We start from the raw sequence: 16,392 nt of genomic DNA on the forward strand, positions 1-16,392 counted from the left end.
CACCCAACCTTCCTTCTTCACCACAAGCTTTGAAGGGTAGCTCAAGCCTGAACTTCGTGAGAAAAAGTCTTAAATCAAATGAGAAAGTAAAACAAGGCAGGTGGAAAATATTTTACCTGGCACAGCACATAGGTAGTTATGTGAAAGAATTAAGTTTTCTGACCAAAAAAAAAAAAAAAAAAAAACTGAAAATAGCCAAAATACCTAACTGTGAAGTACTGGCTAAGTAGATCATATATTCATAGATTGGTAGGTCTTTAAGCCATGCTTCCTGACACAGTCAAATGTTCATAATATAACATAGGGCTGGGGCATGGCCCAGGGTGCCTAGCATGTACAAGGTCCTGGGTTCCATGTCCAGCACTGAAAAATTTTAAAAACCATAATATAATGTAAGAGGCAAAGTCAAGATATGCAGCTGTGTGTGAGAATCTGCCATCTCCTCCCTGGATCACTGTCAAGACCCTGGTAATCATCCTCCATCCCGTCTGCCCCTCCAACACACTCTTTTACAGGGCAGCTAGACACTGTCTACAATCGAAAGCTGATGTCCCACCCTGGTCCCCAGGGTCATATCTTCATGATTTACCTGTCTCTATTTCTGGTCAAGCCTCTTTCTCCAGCTTGATTTTCCTCAATTACCACCATCGCAGCCCAGACAGTTCCTCTGAGCTCCAGATATGTATAGACCACTGACATCCTCCCGGTGTCTTACGAGGATTGTCTTAGAGTATCGCCAACTTGACATGAAAACTAGAATTTTCTTTTTTTAAGTTCTCACTTAAAATTGAACCTCCAATTCCTTCCAAGTTTTGTCCTTTGCCATTTTTTTTTTTTTTCTAACTCAGCAAATGAAACCGCTACCCACCCGGCCAGCAAAGCCAGAAGTTCCAGAATCATTCTTTTGAGTTTCAGCTCCTTCCTGATTTCAGCCTGCAGTTGGCTCTTCCTGGTCTCCCCAGTTCCTCACTACATCACTGTATGCCAGTCCCTCGAGTCCCATCTCTCTACAGTGACCTTACCCCGCTGACTTTCCTGACAGAAATTCAGATCCAATCTCTCTGTTCCCATGTCCCGACAGCAAGAAGACTGGCTTCTCTGCTGTGTCAGCAGTCTTCCGGCCTGTCCTCTCTCCTCCTGGGATTGGTAAAGTGCTCAGCAAAGGTTCTCAAACCTCATCAACCCAGTCCAGTTCATTTCTAGTCATCAATCTCTAATTGTCGTCAGTGTCAGGACAGGTCTCCCATCAGCAGACAAACTCGCTCATCAGACCTAGCAAACACCTCGGGTGCCAGAGCCAAGACGGGTGCCTCTGGCATTGCAGCCTGCTGGCCTTGGGCACTTCAGGCTCAGCTAAAGTCTCATTTCCTATCCTTACGAAATCGCAAACCTCTGTGGACCACATACTCACTCACCGGGATCACAGTCCTTCTCAGCCAATCCCTTGAATTGCTAAGATCATGATGTCAACTGTCCTTTCCCCGAAATTCTGCCCTGTTCTCCTCACTGCCCTTGGGGTAAAGGTGTCCCCACCCGGCATGCTATTGGGCATGCTCATCATTCCTGATCATCTCTCCAGTCTCAAGATGTTTCAACCATTTACCCTAAACTATGTCCCAATCTGTGATACGTGTGTCACTGGGCACATCCTAGTTTGCCTGCCAAGTCTCAGTGCCACCTCCTCCAGGAAGTCCTCCCTGGTTCTCCCAAGCAACACCAGCCTACATGGACACTCAGCGTTTCCAGATCTGTTTCTTCACTGGGCAAACTTGCTGGAGACGGTCAATGTCTTATTCATTTCAGCATCTCCAGGACTTGGTGGAACCCTCTTCAGAGGGCTGGTCAATACGTGTGATGACTCATTTCCCAGGTTCCACCCATTCCCTCATGCATTGTTCTCCTGCCAGGCTCATGAATTCTTGGAACCTGGATCACCTTTCCTGCCCTTCCTGGTAGGCATGCCGGCCCCCCTTCCCCAGTAATCAATGCTATGTCCACTGCGATGGCAGGCCACATGACACCGTGATTGGCTTGTCCCTGCTGGTCAGAAGCTTTCCAGGAGAGAGAGCTCAGGGTTGGAGGTAGCAGGGTTCTTAACTGTTTTATGTACCATGAATTCCTCTGGCGTTTCATGAAGAACATGAACTCTTCCTCAGAATGATATTTTCAAATGCACAGTAAAGGGCACATTGATCACAAACCCAATCAAAATAAAAAAAAGTGCTTATCAAAATATTGGAAAATGCACACATACATCTGCACTGTTTATATAGATGACGTGTTATGTGATATAGGTATACATATCAATATCAAGATCTAATGATGTAGGTCTCATAACTACCATAATTTAAAAGTGATGCCCAGAAATGATCATTTGAGATGTCTTGTCACCACTGTAATGTGGTAGGAAATACCTGTGATTTCTGTTGGTGACACAGTTGCAGGGACTCCCCATACCACTTGGGGTTTGTGGCTCACATCCACAGTGAGAGGGGATGCTCATTCCCAGTTTGAGATCAGGAAAACTAAAGAACACATCTTTTGCTATCCAAGTCTAAGGACACCCTAAATTCAGCCATGGACCCCAGGTTAAGAACCCCTGAGTGGTGGTTGAGAGGCATGGCAGACAAATCCTTTAGAGATGACAGCGATGGCAAGTGGTCAGCTTCTGTGTGACCATTGATTGGTTTACAGGCAGTTGGGTGATGGGGGGCAGTGGACACAGCACTGTAGAAGGTCTAAATTGGAACTCCTCAGGTATCACTGGTGTTGAGATTTGACCTGACCCTTCCCAGGCCCAGGGGCGGTTTCCTCATCTGTAGGGTGGGAAAGGTGATTTTTGCTCACAGGTCGCTGGGACCACTCAATCTGCTAATACGGAGGTTCATGAATGCTTGTTGTTAGAAGACAGTGGTATTGGATGTCTACAGAGAACATGCCACACACAGTCATTCTCTCTCTCTCTCTCTCTGCCATGCATAAACCCCAAAGTCTGATCTGCTGTCTGACCTTGGGCAGCACCCGTGTGCTTGCAGGGGAAACCCTTTCTTTTTTTTTTTTTTTTTTAAGAGAGAGTGAGAGAGGAGAGAGAGAGAGAGAGAGAGAGAGAGAGAGAGAGAGAGAGAGAGAGAGAATTTTTAATATTTATTTTTTTTTAGTTCTTGGTGGACACAACATCTTTGTTGGTATGTGGTGCTGAGGATCGAACCCGGGCCGCACGCATGCCAGGCGAGCGCGCTACCGCTTGAGCCACATCCCCTGCCCTGGGAAACCCTTTCTTGCTGAGTCAAGGTGAGTAAGCACGCCCTGCTTCTCCCGCAGTTCAAAAGAACAATGCCAAACCCAAATGGCCTTGTTATTTTATTAGAAGCATATTTACATTCCCAGAGTTACCTTTGCAGAGAACATTTTACAAAAGTTTTATATAAACTTTGGAAACTACATAAAAAATAACTTCTGTCCTTCATAAAGAGAAAATATAAGTTAGTTATATTTACTCTGCTAAAAATAGAGATAGATTTCCGTCTGTCCGTTGCACAGAAAAAGTTAGCATAGGGCATGAGGAATACTGCGTGGCCTTCTCAGCCATGGCTTTGCACATGGGCCCGTCTGTGAGGCTGGGAGGCCAGGCCAGCCGTCATTCAAAAAGGCACAGGAGCACTCTCAGCCACCTCCTGAAGGTCAGGGTCGAATGAGTGACAAGCCAGAGAAGGGAACGGGGTTGCGCACAGGGAGGGGCACTCGAGATGGCCGGAAAGGCCTGAGACCAGCAGAAACTGGCGTTTCTCCCAATCCTCATTCTCAAGTCAGAGAAATACTGTCAACTGTGCACCAAACACCCCTGCCTGACCGTGTCTGCCGGCCTCTCCTGGGGACCTGTCTCTCTGCGGTCACACTGCTGCCAGTTCATCTTTCCCAGCCCCTGACACCCAAGAGAACAGAAAGAGACGACTGATTCGCTTGTCCCACTGTGAGACCTGAAAGGCCACCCTCCGGGTCAGATACAGGAGCAGCTGGACGCTCACTGACCAGAGAACCACTGCCTTCTGGGCCTCCTGCGCTTCCTGATGGCATAGTGAGGATATGGGAACCTTGGTCCCTTGTCCTGTTCAATGGCTGCCCCTTCCTTCCCAAGCATGCAGTTATCACCAGTGCTCAGAAAACACCAGGGACTGCTTCAGAGGAACCAAGTAGCGAACCCCAGCCCAAGAGGTGACAGAGAAGAAAGTCCTTTTGGGTTGTCTCAGCCATCTGTCACCAGCAAAACAGCACCCCGACTGCACATGCCCATCCGGGTCCTGGACATGAACCCTGCCCAGGTGTTGGTTCAGAGCCAGTGTCTTCCTGAAGAAGCAGCACGTGGCCTATACACTTGGGAGCAGCAGTTAGAAATCGAGGTGCAGGGCGTCTGCACACTGGTGGCAGTTGGTGGGCAGTCTCTGGAGAGGCCAGCCCAGGACTGGGGGGCCACACCCCACTGGAGGCTCAGGCCCTTTGTTGTCCGTGTTCCTGGGGGGACAGGCGTCCCATCCCCCACCACACCCCCACACCTTTTCTCCTAAAGAAAAGCGACCGCCAGGCCTGTTTGAAATGTAGGCTGGGACTCCTGGACACGGGCCTGGGCAGAGAAAAAGGCCCCTCCAGGGCACCTGCAGATGGGGGCAGGGGTGGGGAATGGAGGAGGGAGGGGTCCTGCAGGGACAGCCTGTGTGGGACCCCGCAAGGGGCACGCTGGCAGCCCGGCCTGTGCCTTCTGCTGGCCTTTGGTGCCAGCACGTTCCCTTCCAACTGTTCCACTGGGCACTTCCGGTGGCGTGGCCCAGGTGGCAGGCCCATTCCACCCACCTGGCACAAGAGGCCAGGCAGGGGCCAGCCTGCAGGGGCGCACAGGGAGGGGCACTTGAGATGGCAGGAAAGGCCTGAGACCAGCAGGAGGGACATCTCAGGACTCCCCATTCCCCACCCCTGCCCCCATGTGCACAGGGCCCGGGGAGGCAGGGAGAGGGGACACCCAGCCCAGCTGGCCCTGGCCTGGCCCTGCTGGGAGTGGAGAGAGATGTCAGGGTTCCTGTCTGACGTGGCAAGGAGTCACTGGATCACACCAGGTGTGACGAGGGGGATGAGCCATGGTGGCCTCACAGGCAAAGCTTTGTCCCCACAGAAAACACAACTGTGTTTTGGCAAACAGGAGGGACCTCAAGGCCACAGCACACCCACTGCTCTGGGACCTGACACCACCACAGCCCAAACCACTTACAGCCTGATGGAACGGGGACACACAGGAGGGTCAGGTGACACACAACTCCCTGCCCTCCAGGGACAGGTGGGGGGCCAGGACACGGGGCAGGTCAGACAGGCTTGGGGCAGGGGGTGGGGGCAAGGGCAGAGGCTGGGATGGTGCTGGCACAGGAGCAGGAGGGAGGGGTCCTGAGTTACGTGTTCACAGAGGGTGGGACCCCGCAGGCCCCGCAGCCCTGGCCCGGGTTGTTAGGACGCATCCGAAGCGCCGTAGGGGAGGAACTTGGAGGTCTTGCTCGGGGTGGTGGGGCTCGGGCACCCGGCCTCCTCGCCCAGCTTGAAGAACATCTCCTGCTCCCGCTTCTTCTGGTTCAAATCCTCTTCCAGAGCCTGGGGGACAGAGGGAGGTGGTGGTCAGTGGCCCCTGCTGGCCTGGCTTTCTCTGAAAGCCCCTCCCAGACCCCAGTTCCCGGAACTAGGTCCTGCCCTGTCCCCTGCCAGAGGCTCCTGCTTCCTCCTGCCGCTTCTCCCTCTCGGGAGCTTCTCACAGGCTGAGGGACACAGTTTGGGGAAATGCCATTCTAGAAGGGGCAGGGCCAGCAGATGCAAACCTCCGGCTGGAGAACAGTCAGATCCATCTAGAAAAACTCAAGTTAGAAGACAGAGAGTTCAACAGCGAGGTGGGCAGAGATGTCGTATCAGGGTGACAGCGTCGGAACCAGGGCCCGGAGCCACAGAAATCACACAGCTTTGTCACAGGACTGTGCCTTTCAGGGCCCGAGTCTAAAGGTATGTTAGGAGCAGAGTCTCTGTGGTGCAAGAACCCTAGCCCTTTTTCTATTTTATTTAGAGACAGATCTCACTGAGTTGCTTAGGGCCTCCGTAAGATGCTGAGGCTGGCTTTGAACTCCCGATCCTCCTGCCTCAGCCTCCTGAGCGGCTGGGATGACAGGCTCACAGGCGTCTCCCAGAAAGACTTCTTAAGGGCTTTCTAGTCATCTGCATTCAGGTCAGACAGGAAGCAAAGTAGAGTGGAAGGAGTGCAGGCTGGCCATTCAGACCGCCTGACAGACCTCCCAGTTTTTCAGAGGAAACCAGAAGTCCAGATTTTTTTTTTTTTAATGTAAAATCTCCACAGAGGTTGAGAACCTCCAAATAATTGTGTAAGTCACTGTTGACCAAACATCATGTGTCCGTCAACTATCCCAGCCCACAGGCCCTCAGCTCATGACCTCTGCTCTAGGAAGACTCAGTTAACAGTAACAGGTGATACTTTGTGAGCACAGAGTGGTTTAGCAAGTTACCTGAGATCTAACAGCTAGGACAGGTCAACCATCCCTTCTCCAAAAATCCCAAATCCAAAGTCACTCGAAAATCTGTAACTTTGTGGCAGAAGTAAAGTTTGTCTTGCTCTGAACACTTTCAAGTGCCGGATGTGATGCCACACACGGGAAATTCCATACCTGACCTCACAGGACAGGTGGCTCACAGTCAAACGACAGGTGCGCTGGAAGTCTCATATAAAATTACCCTCGGGGAATGTGGTGGAGCTCTTGCCTAGCCTGTGTGAGGTCCTAGGTTTCACTCCCAGCACTACAAAAAACAAAAACTAAAACACCAAAACACAAAACCAAAAATACTCCAAAATTACTTCTGGGCTCTGTGTATAAGATAAACATCAAACATAAATGGATTTTGTGTATTTTGTGTTTAGTCTCTCATCCTGTCCCCATTGTATCTCATTATACATAGGCAAATATTCCCAAATCAGAAAGTCTAAAACACCACACTCTGGTCCCAAACATTTCAGATACAGGACATGCAACATGGTGGTGAAGCCGGGACCCCACCCACACCTGTCTGGCTGCAACACCACGGCTCATAGGCACGGCTCTGTTCCACCTCCTCTGTGCCAGCTCCTAAGGCCATGTCAGCAATCCCCTCCCTGCTGTGAGTCACGTGGCAAAGGCAGTGGGCTCCACAGGCCACACACTTTCTATTCCAACTGCTCAGCTGCCACCGTGGTGCCAAGTCAGGTACAGACAAGGCATAAGTGACCAAGCACAGCTGTGCTCCAGATGTGGCCCTCAGGCAGCAGTGTGTGAGCACCTGCTTCAGGGAAGCAGCATTATGTACATTTTATAATTGAAAAGGCAAGGCTAGGCGTGGTGGCACATGCCTGTAGTCCCAGCAGCTTGGGAGGCTAAGACAGGAGGACTTCAAGTTGGAGGCCAGCCTCAGCAACTTAGCGAGGCCCTCAGCAACTCAGTGAGACTCTGTCCAGTGGGGATGTGGCTCAGTGGTTAAGTGCCCTGGGTTCAATCCCTGGTATGAAAGAAAAGGCAAAGTTCAGGGGTTCGGGGAAGGGGCTTGACTTGTCCCAAGGCCTCATTATGAGTTAACAATGATCCAAGCAATGTGTATTGACCCTACCAGATGTTCTGTGCTTACTTGAAAGAAACCTGAATTTTTCTTTTTTTTTTTTTTTTTGGAACTAGGATTGAATTCAAGGGCATTCGACCACTGAGTCACATCCTCGGCCTTATTTTGTATTTTATTTAGAGACAGGGTCTCACTGAGTTGCTTAGTGTCAAGCCATTGCCGAGGCTGGCTTTGAACTTGCAATCCTCTTGCCTCAGCCTCCTAAGCCCCTGGGATTACAGGTGTGCACCACCACGCCTGGCTGGAATCTGAATTTTTTAAAAAAAATACCGCACAGTATACAATCATTTTCTCAAGGGAGGGGGATCAAGGCTGCTGGTTGGAACACAAGAGCATACAAGACCACGTATTCCAGAATGAACACCGTCGCCCCTGGTCATTCCAGCAGCAGTCCAGGGAGCTATTCACAGAATTCTACAAAGCATTCTGCAGAGGCAGCCTCCCCAGACAAAAGCCAATGCTGGCGCCCCAGCCACACACTGGTGCCTCCCCAGAGCCCAGGCCCCCCACAAGGCATCCAGGTCTGAGGAAGCTGCCAGAGGTCAAGAGATGGTCCATTTTCACTCTCAGGGTACCGATGCCCAGGTAGGAGCACAGGTGAGAGCTTACTGCCTGAGGCCAGGGTCCACTCTTAGTAGCAGGAACATTATTTAAATGTCAAGTCTCAGAAGTCCCAGGCAGCTATGGCTACAGAAACCCAGGAGCCTGGCCCGCCAACAGGAAGGTCCGGCCTGGCCAGCTTCCAGCCAGAAAGCTCCCATAGCAGGAAGGGAAGCCTTGATTCAAGGATCTGCCAGGCCACCGTGTGGCAGAGGTGGACAGCTGTCCCCTGTCCAGACCACAGGCCCAGCAAGCAGAATGGATGCCTGATGCCTGAGCAAACCAGGAATCAAGCGCGGTCAGGGCAGCGCCTCCGAGTTTAGGAAGGGGCGTGTCCTCTGCCTGTAGGCTGGTGGTTTTCTTTGTTAAGATTGTATAAAACTGGGGCTGGGGATGTGGCTCAGTAGCGCGCTCGCCTGGCATGGGTGGGGCACGGGTTCGATCCTCAGCACCACATACAAACAAAGATGTTGTGTCCACCGAAAACTAAAAAAATAAAATATTAAAATTCTCTCTCTCTCTCTCTCCCTCTCTCTTAAAAAAAAAAAAAAAGATTGTATAAAACTGATCTCTCCACTTAGAAAAGACCCCACTGAGGCCCCGTGATGTCACTGGGAAGGTGTTTCAGGTGTGACTGACATTTGAATCATGAACCTTTCAGGAAAGGCAGATATCTCCGTAATGTGGGAAGGCGCATCCGGTTAGTGGGGCCTTCAGAGAAAGGAAGAGGGAGCTTCGTCTCCAGATTCCTGGGCCTCAGGACTGCACCTGCCACTCTTCCCAGGGCCTCCAGCCGGGGCCCGCCTGGCGGACACCACGGTCACCAGCACCCACAGTCCCGTGAGCCATTGCTTTCCTTCCCTTTCTTTTTCCGGCTGTAGAATGACACGGTACTTTTATTCATTTATTTTTATGTGGTGCTGAGGGTCGAACCGAGGGCCTCACACGTGCCAGGCAAGCGCTCTGCCCCTGAGCCCCAGCCCAGCCCACGTGAGCCATCAAACAAACCAATGTGGCTGGCCACAGGTCCTGACGTCGCTGGCCAGCAGGAACTTCTAGAAAGCAGCACATAGAGAGGAAAAGTGGGAGCCCCCCGCTCCCCTGATCCCATTCTGGTCTAAGCCACCATCATTTCTGGTGCAGGTCACCCAACAGTCTCTGCCCAGGCCTCTCCCTCCACCTGGGTCCCTACAGCAGCAGAGCCTGCGCCACTCAGTCCTCCCCCCAGGACCCTCGGGAGCACCCTGTCACACAGAGTGAAAGCCAGGCTCTGCCCAGGCCCCGCCCCTCCGGCCCCAGTTCCTGTGGCCTGGCTCCACCACTGACACTCGGCTGGGCCTCCAGCCTCCTCGTGGCCTCTCAACCACAATGGGGCCTCGCCTCAGGGCCGTTGCTCTTTCTGCTTCCAGGGCTCGGAGTGCTCCCCCCCAGGTGGGGAGCCCCTTCCCTCAGACCCTCCCTCAGGCCTGTAAGTCACCATGCCCTCCAGAGGCTTCCTGCCCACCATCTGAGCCCCCACCCTCCCTGGTTCCCTTCCCTGCTCCTTGCCCTCTGCAGGGTCAGCTCCCTGAGGGCAGGGCCTGTTTGTTCCCTGTGGGATCCTCAGTGTGAAAACCCTGCGGCGCACTTAGCTCGTGCCCAAGAAGAATTTGTTGCATGGAAACAAGCAGCGGATGAATGACCAAGCTAACGATGGCAGACCTCGGTGACCTCATGACAGGGGCAGGGGCAGGTGTCCTCAGAACCCAGGATAGTCACCTGCACAGTCTAAGCCAGGGTGGCCAGCAAAGACTTGTGGGTACTGAATTCCTGGCAAAGGGAATGGTTTGGGCAAAAGCCCAGCAGAGAAGGAGGGCAGCACCCATGCTGCTGGGAGCTATTTAGGTTCTGAAGTCAATCAGAGCCGGGGTGAGACTCACAGGTGGAGAGGCAAGAGCAGTGGTTCTCAAAGTGTGGTCCACAGACCCCCTGGGGAACCCTTTGGTCGTGGGGACCGTTACTGAAGCCAGAAAGCTTTTCTGAACAGTGATACATAATGTGCCCTTTTCACTGTTTTCACATTTGTTCAAATAGTGCAAAAGCAACAAAGGGTAAAACTTCTGGAGCCTGAGGAGAAGGTAACACAACAGCACCTCATCACCATGTACACAGAGCTAAAAAAAAAAAAAAAAGAAAAAAAAAGAAAAGAAATAAAGTGTTTTCAATTTAAAAAATAAAGCTGGGCTGGGGTGCAGCCCAGTGATAGAGTACCAGCTGACATGAGCGAGGCCCAGGGCTCCATCCCCAACAAGGAGGGGAAGAAAAAGCCAATATCCTGGAGATTGTCTCGAGCACCAACAGGAAAGCATACCTTAGTGTTCTTCAGGGACCTGGTGCAGCGCGTGGGCTGTGAGCCGAATCGTCTGCTCTGTCGTGGAACATCATCTTTATTTTTAAAAATGACTAACTGTGGATGTTTAGCACACACTTCCTTGAAAAGGAATAATCAATTCAAGGAAAAGAACTAATAGTGTGTACAGGATCTGAGCAATCCAGCAAAATCTACAACTTTGGAAAACCGGCATCCACCAGCCTGAACTTGATATTGTCTCAGCACTTAAAGATCATCCCCGGGACTGGGGATATAGCTCAAGTGGTAACGCGCTTGCCTGGCATGCGCGGGGCACTGGGTTCGATCAGCACCACATAAAAATAAAGATGTTGTGTCCACCGAAAACTGAAAAATATTTTTTAAAAAAGTGCTTGGAGTACTGGACAGATAGCATTAAAAAAAAAAAAAGATCATTCCAATGAGGTCAGCAGTGATATCAATGGACATGACTTTGTTTTTTTTTTTTTTTTGGGTACTGAGGATTGAACTATGTTGGTGACCATGCAACCAGGGCTGGGGCTCAGCAGTAGAGCGCTCGCCTGGCATGCCGGGGCATTGGGTTCCATCCTAAGCACACATAAAAATGAAATAAAGATTGTGTCCACCTAAACTAAAAAAAATAAATTAAAAAAAAAGAAGAAGAAAGAGAGGGGGAGAGGAGGAGAAAGGAAGGGAGAAGAGAAAAGAAAAAACGCGTTGTCGAATTCTGGTGTTTTATCAAAGAATATACATAATTATCTAAAAGGCTATTGAAACACCCCTCCCTTTCCAAACACATATCGTGTGAAACCAGATTTTCTTCATAAACATTAACCACGATAATGTATCTCAACATGCCGCTCTCCAAGAAGAGCCCAGCCATCTGCTTCCAACTGGATAGCAAATAGACTTGCTGAATGTACAACAAGGCCAATCTTCTCTCCAATCTAGTTTGGAAAATATGATCATTTTCACCAATATGTATTATTTATGTAAACATGTAGTATTTATTATTTGTGAGTAATAAATATAATTCTTAAATTCTCAGCTAAAATGCTAAATATCCATAAAGATAAACACAAAGCTTTTGGGGGTTCTGAAATACTACTTATTTTTTATTTTTGGTGCTGGTGATTGGTACTCAGTACTCAACCTCTGAGCTACATCCCCAGTCCTTATTTATTTATTGATATTTATTTATTGGTATCTGGGATTGAACCCAGGAGTGCTTAACCACTGAGCCACATCCCAACCCCTCCCTCTCCCTCCCTCCCTCCCTTCCTTCCTTCCTTTCTGTATCGGGTATTAAACTCAGGGGCACTCAACCACTGAGCCACCTCCCCAGCCCTATTTTGTATTTATTTAAAGACAGGGTCTCACTGAGTTGCTTAGCGCCTGGCTAAATTGCTGGGGTTGGTTTTGAACTCACAATCCTCCTGCCTCAGCCTCCTGAGCTGCTGGGATTACAGGCATGTGCCACTGTGCCTGGTCCCCTCTTTATTTTTTGAGACAAGGTCTTGCTAAGATGCTTGAAGTCTCTTAAGTTGCTGAGGCTGGCCTTGAACTTGTGACCTTCCTGCCTCAGCCTCCCAAGAAGCTGGGATCCCAGGCAAGCACCTCTGTGCCTGGATCTGACTGACTTTTAAAGTGTCTACAGGTCCTAGATCCAAAAGGCTTGAGAATCACTGGGCAGGTGTTCACATGGTTGGGTGCCAGAGGGCCACAGGGGCAGGAGGGTGATGGGCAGGGGGCGGCAGGAGCTAGCATGAGTTAGAGGGCAGTTTGAAGAGATTGGGGTGGGGAGTGCAGCTGCTCAGGACGGCAGCAACAAGGGACGGAGACAGGGCCTGCTGAGCTGCTGAGGCTGGCCTTGAATGAAGGAGGACGCAGTGCCTGCCCAGCACACTGGGGCCCTGGATTCCATGCCCAGCACCGAAAAACATAAATAAATAAATTAATGAATGAATAAACAAATAAATAAATAAATAGAGATACAAGATCAAAGGAGGCCAGGTGATCTGGATGCAGAGGAGCAGGAAGCAGGATTCCCTGGGTGACTCCTAGGACCCAGCTGCTGTCCTCCTTCCCCTCCATGAGGGTGGGGACCTACAAAGACCATCCCACTCCCTATAAGGACAGAGACCACTAGGGAGCCTAATCCCATCACATGGCCCTATTTTGTTGTTGTTGTTGTTTTGTTTTTGTGGTACTGAGAACACCCAGGGTGGGACAGGTGCTAGGTCAGTGGTTGGTCACTGAGCCACATCCCTAGCCCACGTGGGCCTTCTAAAAGAGTTTTCTCCAGCTGGTGGCAGAAAGGGTGACAGACTTGAAGCAAGAGGAGGCCTTGCTGTTTGGCAATGGAGGCCCCAGGTGGAGGAATGCAGGAGGCCTGGAGAGCAGACCCAGGCTGCGTCCTGCAAGCAAATGGGGACCTCAGACCTGGAGCCTCAGGAACTGAAGTCGGTCAAAACCTGAATGAACTCACAAGTGATTCCTCCCCAGAGCCACCAGAGGACAGCCCTGCCCAGCGGAGCCCTTGGCTACAGCCCTGGGAGACCCTGAGCAGATCACCAGGCGGCACTGAGCGCTGAAATGGCAAGGCCAGGCAGGAGCTCTGCCCTGAGCTCCACCCCACCCCAGGCTGTGGCCACCTGTTCCGCACACTAGAGAACTAACTCAGAAAGTGACCCAGGCGGGCCGATTCCGACCTGGTGACGTCCACAGGCTGGGCTCTGCGACACGGGGGTCCTCCAGCCTGTGACACGGCTGGAGAGCAGAGGCTCTGGACCTGTGTGGCAAGGAGGCTGCGGCTCAGAGGGGGAGCCGGCGTCGGCCACCACAGCTTGGAGAGGTCCCTCTCAGACTGCAGAACCACTTTAGGAACGCCACAAAGCAAGACTCCACCAAGGGACGGAGACCTCTGCTGCCCCGGGGGACACCTGTGGCCGCCCCACCTGTACCTTTTTGCGCGGCCGCAGCTTGTCCCGCCACTCCTTTAAGTGCTGGTTGTGGCTCTCGTCCAGGGCCTTCAGCTTCTGGGCTTCATGCTCCACCAAGAGGTGACATTTTTCATTCTGAAACAAACGCCAGGCAGAACAGGTGTGGCCATCAGAAGGCAGGGCATGGGGCATGGAGCCCGCGGTGAGGGGCTGGCGGGCGCCACCTCACTGTCACTTCTTCCCTGGTTTTGAGGCAGGTCTTGCCGGGGTGCCCAGCTGGCCTCCAATCTGCACTTCTCCTGCCTCAACATCCTGGGTTGAGCCTGGCCTGATCCAGGGTTCTAAAGTGTCTGTCCGAAGCCTCACTGTGCCCCACTGACCCCCTGTCCTTGATTATAAGCCTCATTTATATACAACTGTATACATGGAAACGCATGCGCACCAGAGGCGCCCGGGAACCTTACGCCTTAACAGTAACTGCTCCTCTCGCTGCACAGTGGGATGTGCAGCGAGGCTGGTGCTTTGTTCATTGTCTGAATTTTAAAAAGTGAACATATAGTTTAATAAACCAACAAAACTATTAGCCCTACACATGGCATTCGCCCTGATCCCACCACACGGAGGCCCACGTTTAGATAGACCTGCTGCCGGCTCTGCCCACTGTGGCTCACCCGAGGTGCGATTCCAAAACCCCGCCTCCTCCGGGACACTGTGAGATAAACCTCTTAGCAAAGAAGAGTATTGTGCATAATATATTTTTTTTTTTACCTAAAATTGGTCATCTTATTTTTTAAAAAATGTTTGTAGTTGTAGATGGACAGCATGCCTTTATTTTATTTGTTTATTTTTTTGTGGTGCCAGGATGGAACCCAGAGCCTCACACATGCAAGGCAAGCGCTCTGCCACTTAGCTACAGCCCAGCCCTGTGCATATTTTTTTTAATACTTTTTAAATTGTAGATGGACAAAATACCTTTATTTTATTTATTTATTTTTATGTGTTGCTGAGGATTGAACCCAGTGCCTCACACATGTCAGATAAGGGCACTGCCACTGAGCCACAACCCCAGCCCCTGCACATAATATTTTTAATACCTAGAATATCTCATGATATGTATTCATCAAGTTTACTTAAACATTCCCGTATTTTTAGCCACTTGGGTGGCTTCTGATTTTCACCGTTATAAATGACACCATATTGCCAGGCACAGTGGTGTACATCTCTAATCCTAGATGCTTGGGAGGCTTAGTCAGGAGGATTGTGAGTTCAAAGCCAGCCTCAGCAACTTAGCTAGGCATTAAGCAACTAAGCGAGACCCTGTCTCTAAATAAAATACAAAATAGGGCTGGGGATGTGGCTCAGGGGTTGAGTGCTCCTGAGTTCAATCCCTGCTATCCCAAATAAATCAATAAATAAATATGGGCTGGAGTCATTTGAGTCTCAGCACCACATTAAAATAAATAGAATAAAGGTATTGTGTCCAACTACGACTAAAAAAAATTTAATAAATAAATAAATAAACAAATAGATAACGCCATGTAGAACATCTGTGCTACAGGCTGAGCTGTGTTCCCCCAAATTCATGTTGAACCCTAGTTCTTGAGGTGGTAGGATCTAGAAAGGAGGCCTTTGAGAGGAGGGTGAGAAAAGTACCTTTATGTAGATACCGCAGTTCCACTGGGTGGGGAAGCAGAACCCTTGGGGTTCTTATTTTGGGTTTCAGGCTAATGGTTTGTGGGAGTTTAGGAACCAGCTAGTTAGAAATAATCCTCCTAGCAGCCGGGTGACCCCCACTGCTCAGCCTTCACAGGGGTTCTCAGCTCTCAATGCACCCCATGAGGCAGGGATGGGAAACGGGGTGCGGGAATGCGAGTGGCTTCTCTAAGCCTCACAGAGGGCTGTAGCAGAGCCCCTGCCTGGCAGGCTCCAGTGATGTGATGCTCCTCCCTGCCTCTCCAGAAGCTGCCAGAAGGGTTCAATAGCCTGAGACATTTTCTGAAGCCCAGGGCTCTCTCAGTGTGGCAATGCCTCACTGCACCACAAGGGGGCTCCATGTACCAGCCCGTGGCACTGGGAGCCTCCGGAAGGGAACCTCTTCCTGGCTTGCAGATGACTCTGAGCCCCGGGGCAAACCCAGGGGCCAGGAAACCTGAGGAGGCCAGGGGTTTCCACAGGAAAAGAAGTCAGCGGAAGTGTCTTTCCCAGACACAGTGATGACTGAGAAACCTGCACATGCCCCCTGCCAGACCCTGGGCAAGGCACCGTCCACTCCACCATCTCCTTCGCAAGTCCACACCCAGCCCTGCAGGAGAGGCATTGTCACCCCTCCTTGGCCACCTTAGGGATGTGAAACGCAGGGCCTAAGGGGGTGATTGCACAGCAGGCTGGCTCAGCCCGCAGGGCTCTGAGATAGGCATGGGGTGGGGACGGAGGCGGCACCTGCAGCTGCTGCAGCTCACTCATGTTGCTCTCGCACTGCGCCATCATGTCCCGCATCTGGTTCTCGTGCTTGTGTTGCTGCTGCAGCCTCTCAGACTTCTGCCTCTTCTCCTCCTGCTGGGAGAACTGCAGGAGAGGGCGGAGCCTCAGGACCAGCCTGGGGGACTGCCTGCACAGCCCCGCCCAGCAGCACCCACTGCTCAAAGTCCTCGGCCTTGGTGGGGACCCGGTCCCTGCCCTCAAGGAGCCCCCAGCCACCTGGTAGGGACCTGACAGGGCAATGTGACCAGTGCCAGGGCAGGTGTGCAGGCCCAGGCCCAGGGATCCTGCTGCAGGAGAGGAAGGGCTCACCAGCAGAAGTTGGAGAAAGGGTGGTGACAG

General features: G+C 51.4%; 1 protein-coding gene across 1 annotated transcript in view; it reads right to left on the reverse strand.

Annotated features, from left to right (window-relative positions):
* Window positions 1–3,312: 3,312 nt before the first annotated feature.
* Stk10 (serine/threonine kinase 10) overlaps window positions 3,313–16,392 on the reverse strand; it is a 111,155-nt gene continuing 98,075 nt past the window's right edge. Inside the window, exons 17-19 of the mRNA XM_026401334.2 lie at window positions 16,012–16,137; window positions 13,594–13,707; window positions 3,313–5,628 (exon numbers count right to left, since the gene is read on the reverse strand). Of these exons, the coding sequence (XP_026257119.2) occupies window positions 5,488–5,628; window positions 13,594–13,707; window positions 16,012–16,137 (381 nt within the window). The 3' untranslated portion in view covers window positions 3,313–5,487. The remainder of the gene's footprint in view (window positions 5,629–13,593; window positions 13,708–16,011; window positions 16,138–16,392) is intronic.

Source organism: Urocitellus parryii, chromosome 1 (genome assembly GCF_045843805.1).
Source record: "Urocitellus parryii isolate mUroPar1 chromosome 1, mUroPar1.hap1, whole genome shotgun sequence".
Classification (NCBI taxonomy): domain Eukaryota; kingdom Metazoa; phylum Chordata; class Mammalia; order Rodentia; family Sciuridae; genus Urocitellus; species Urocitellus parryii.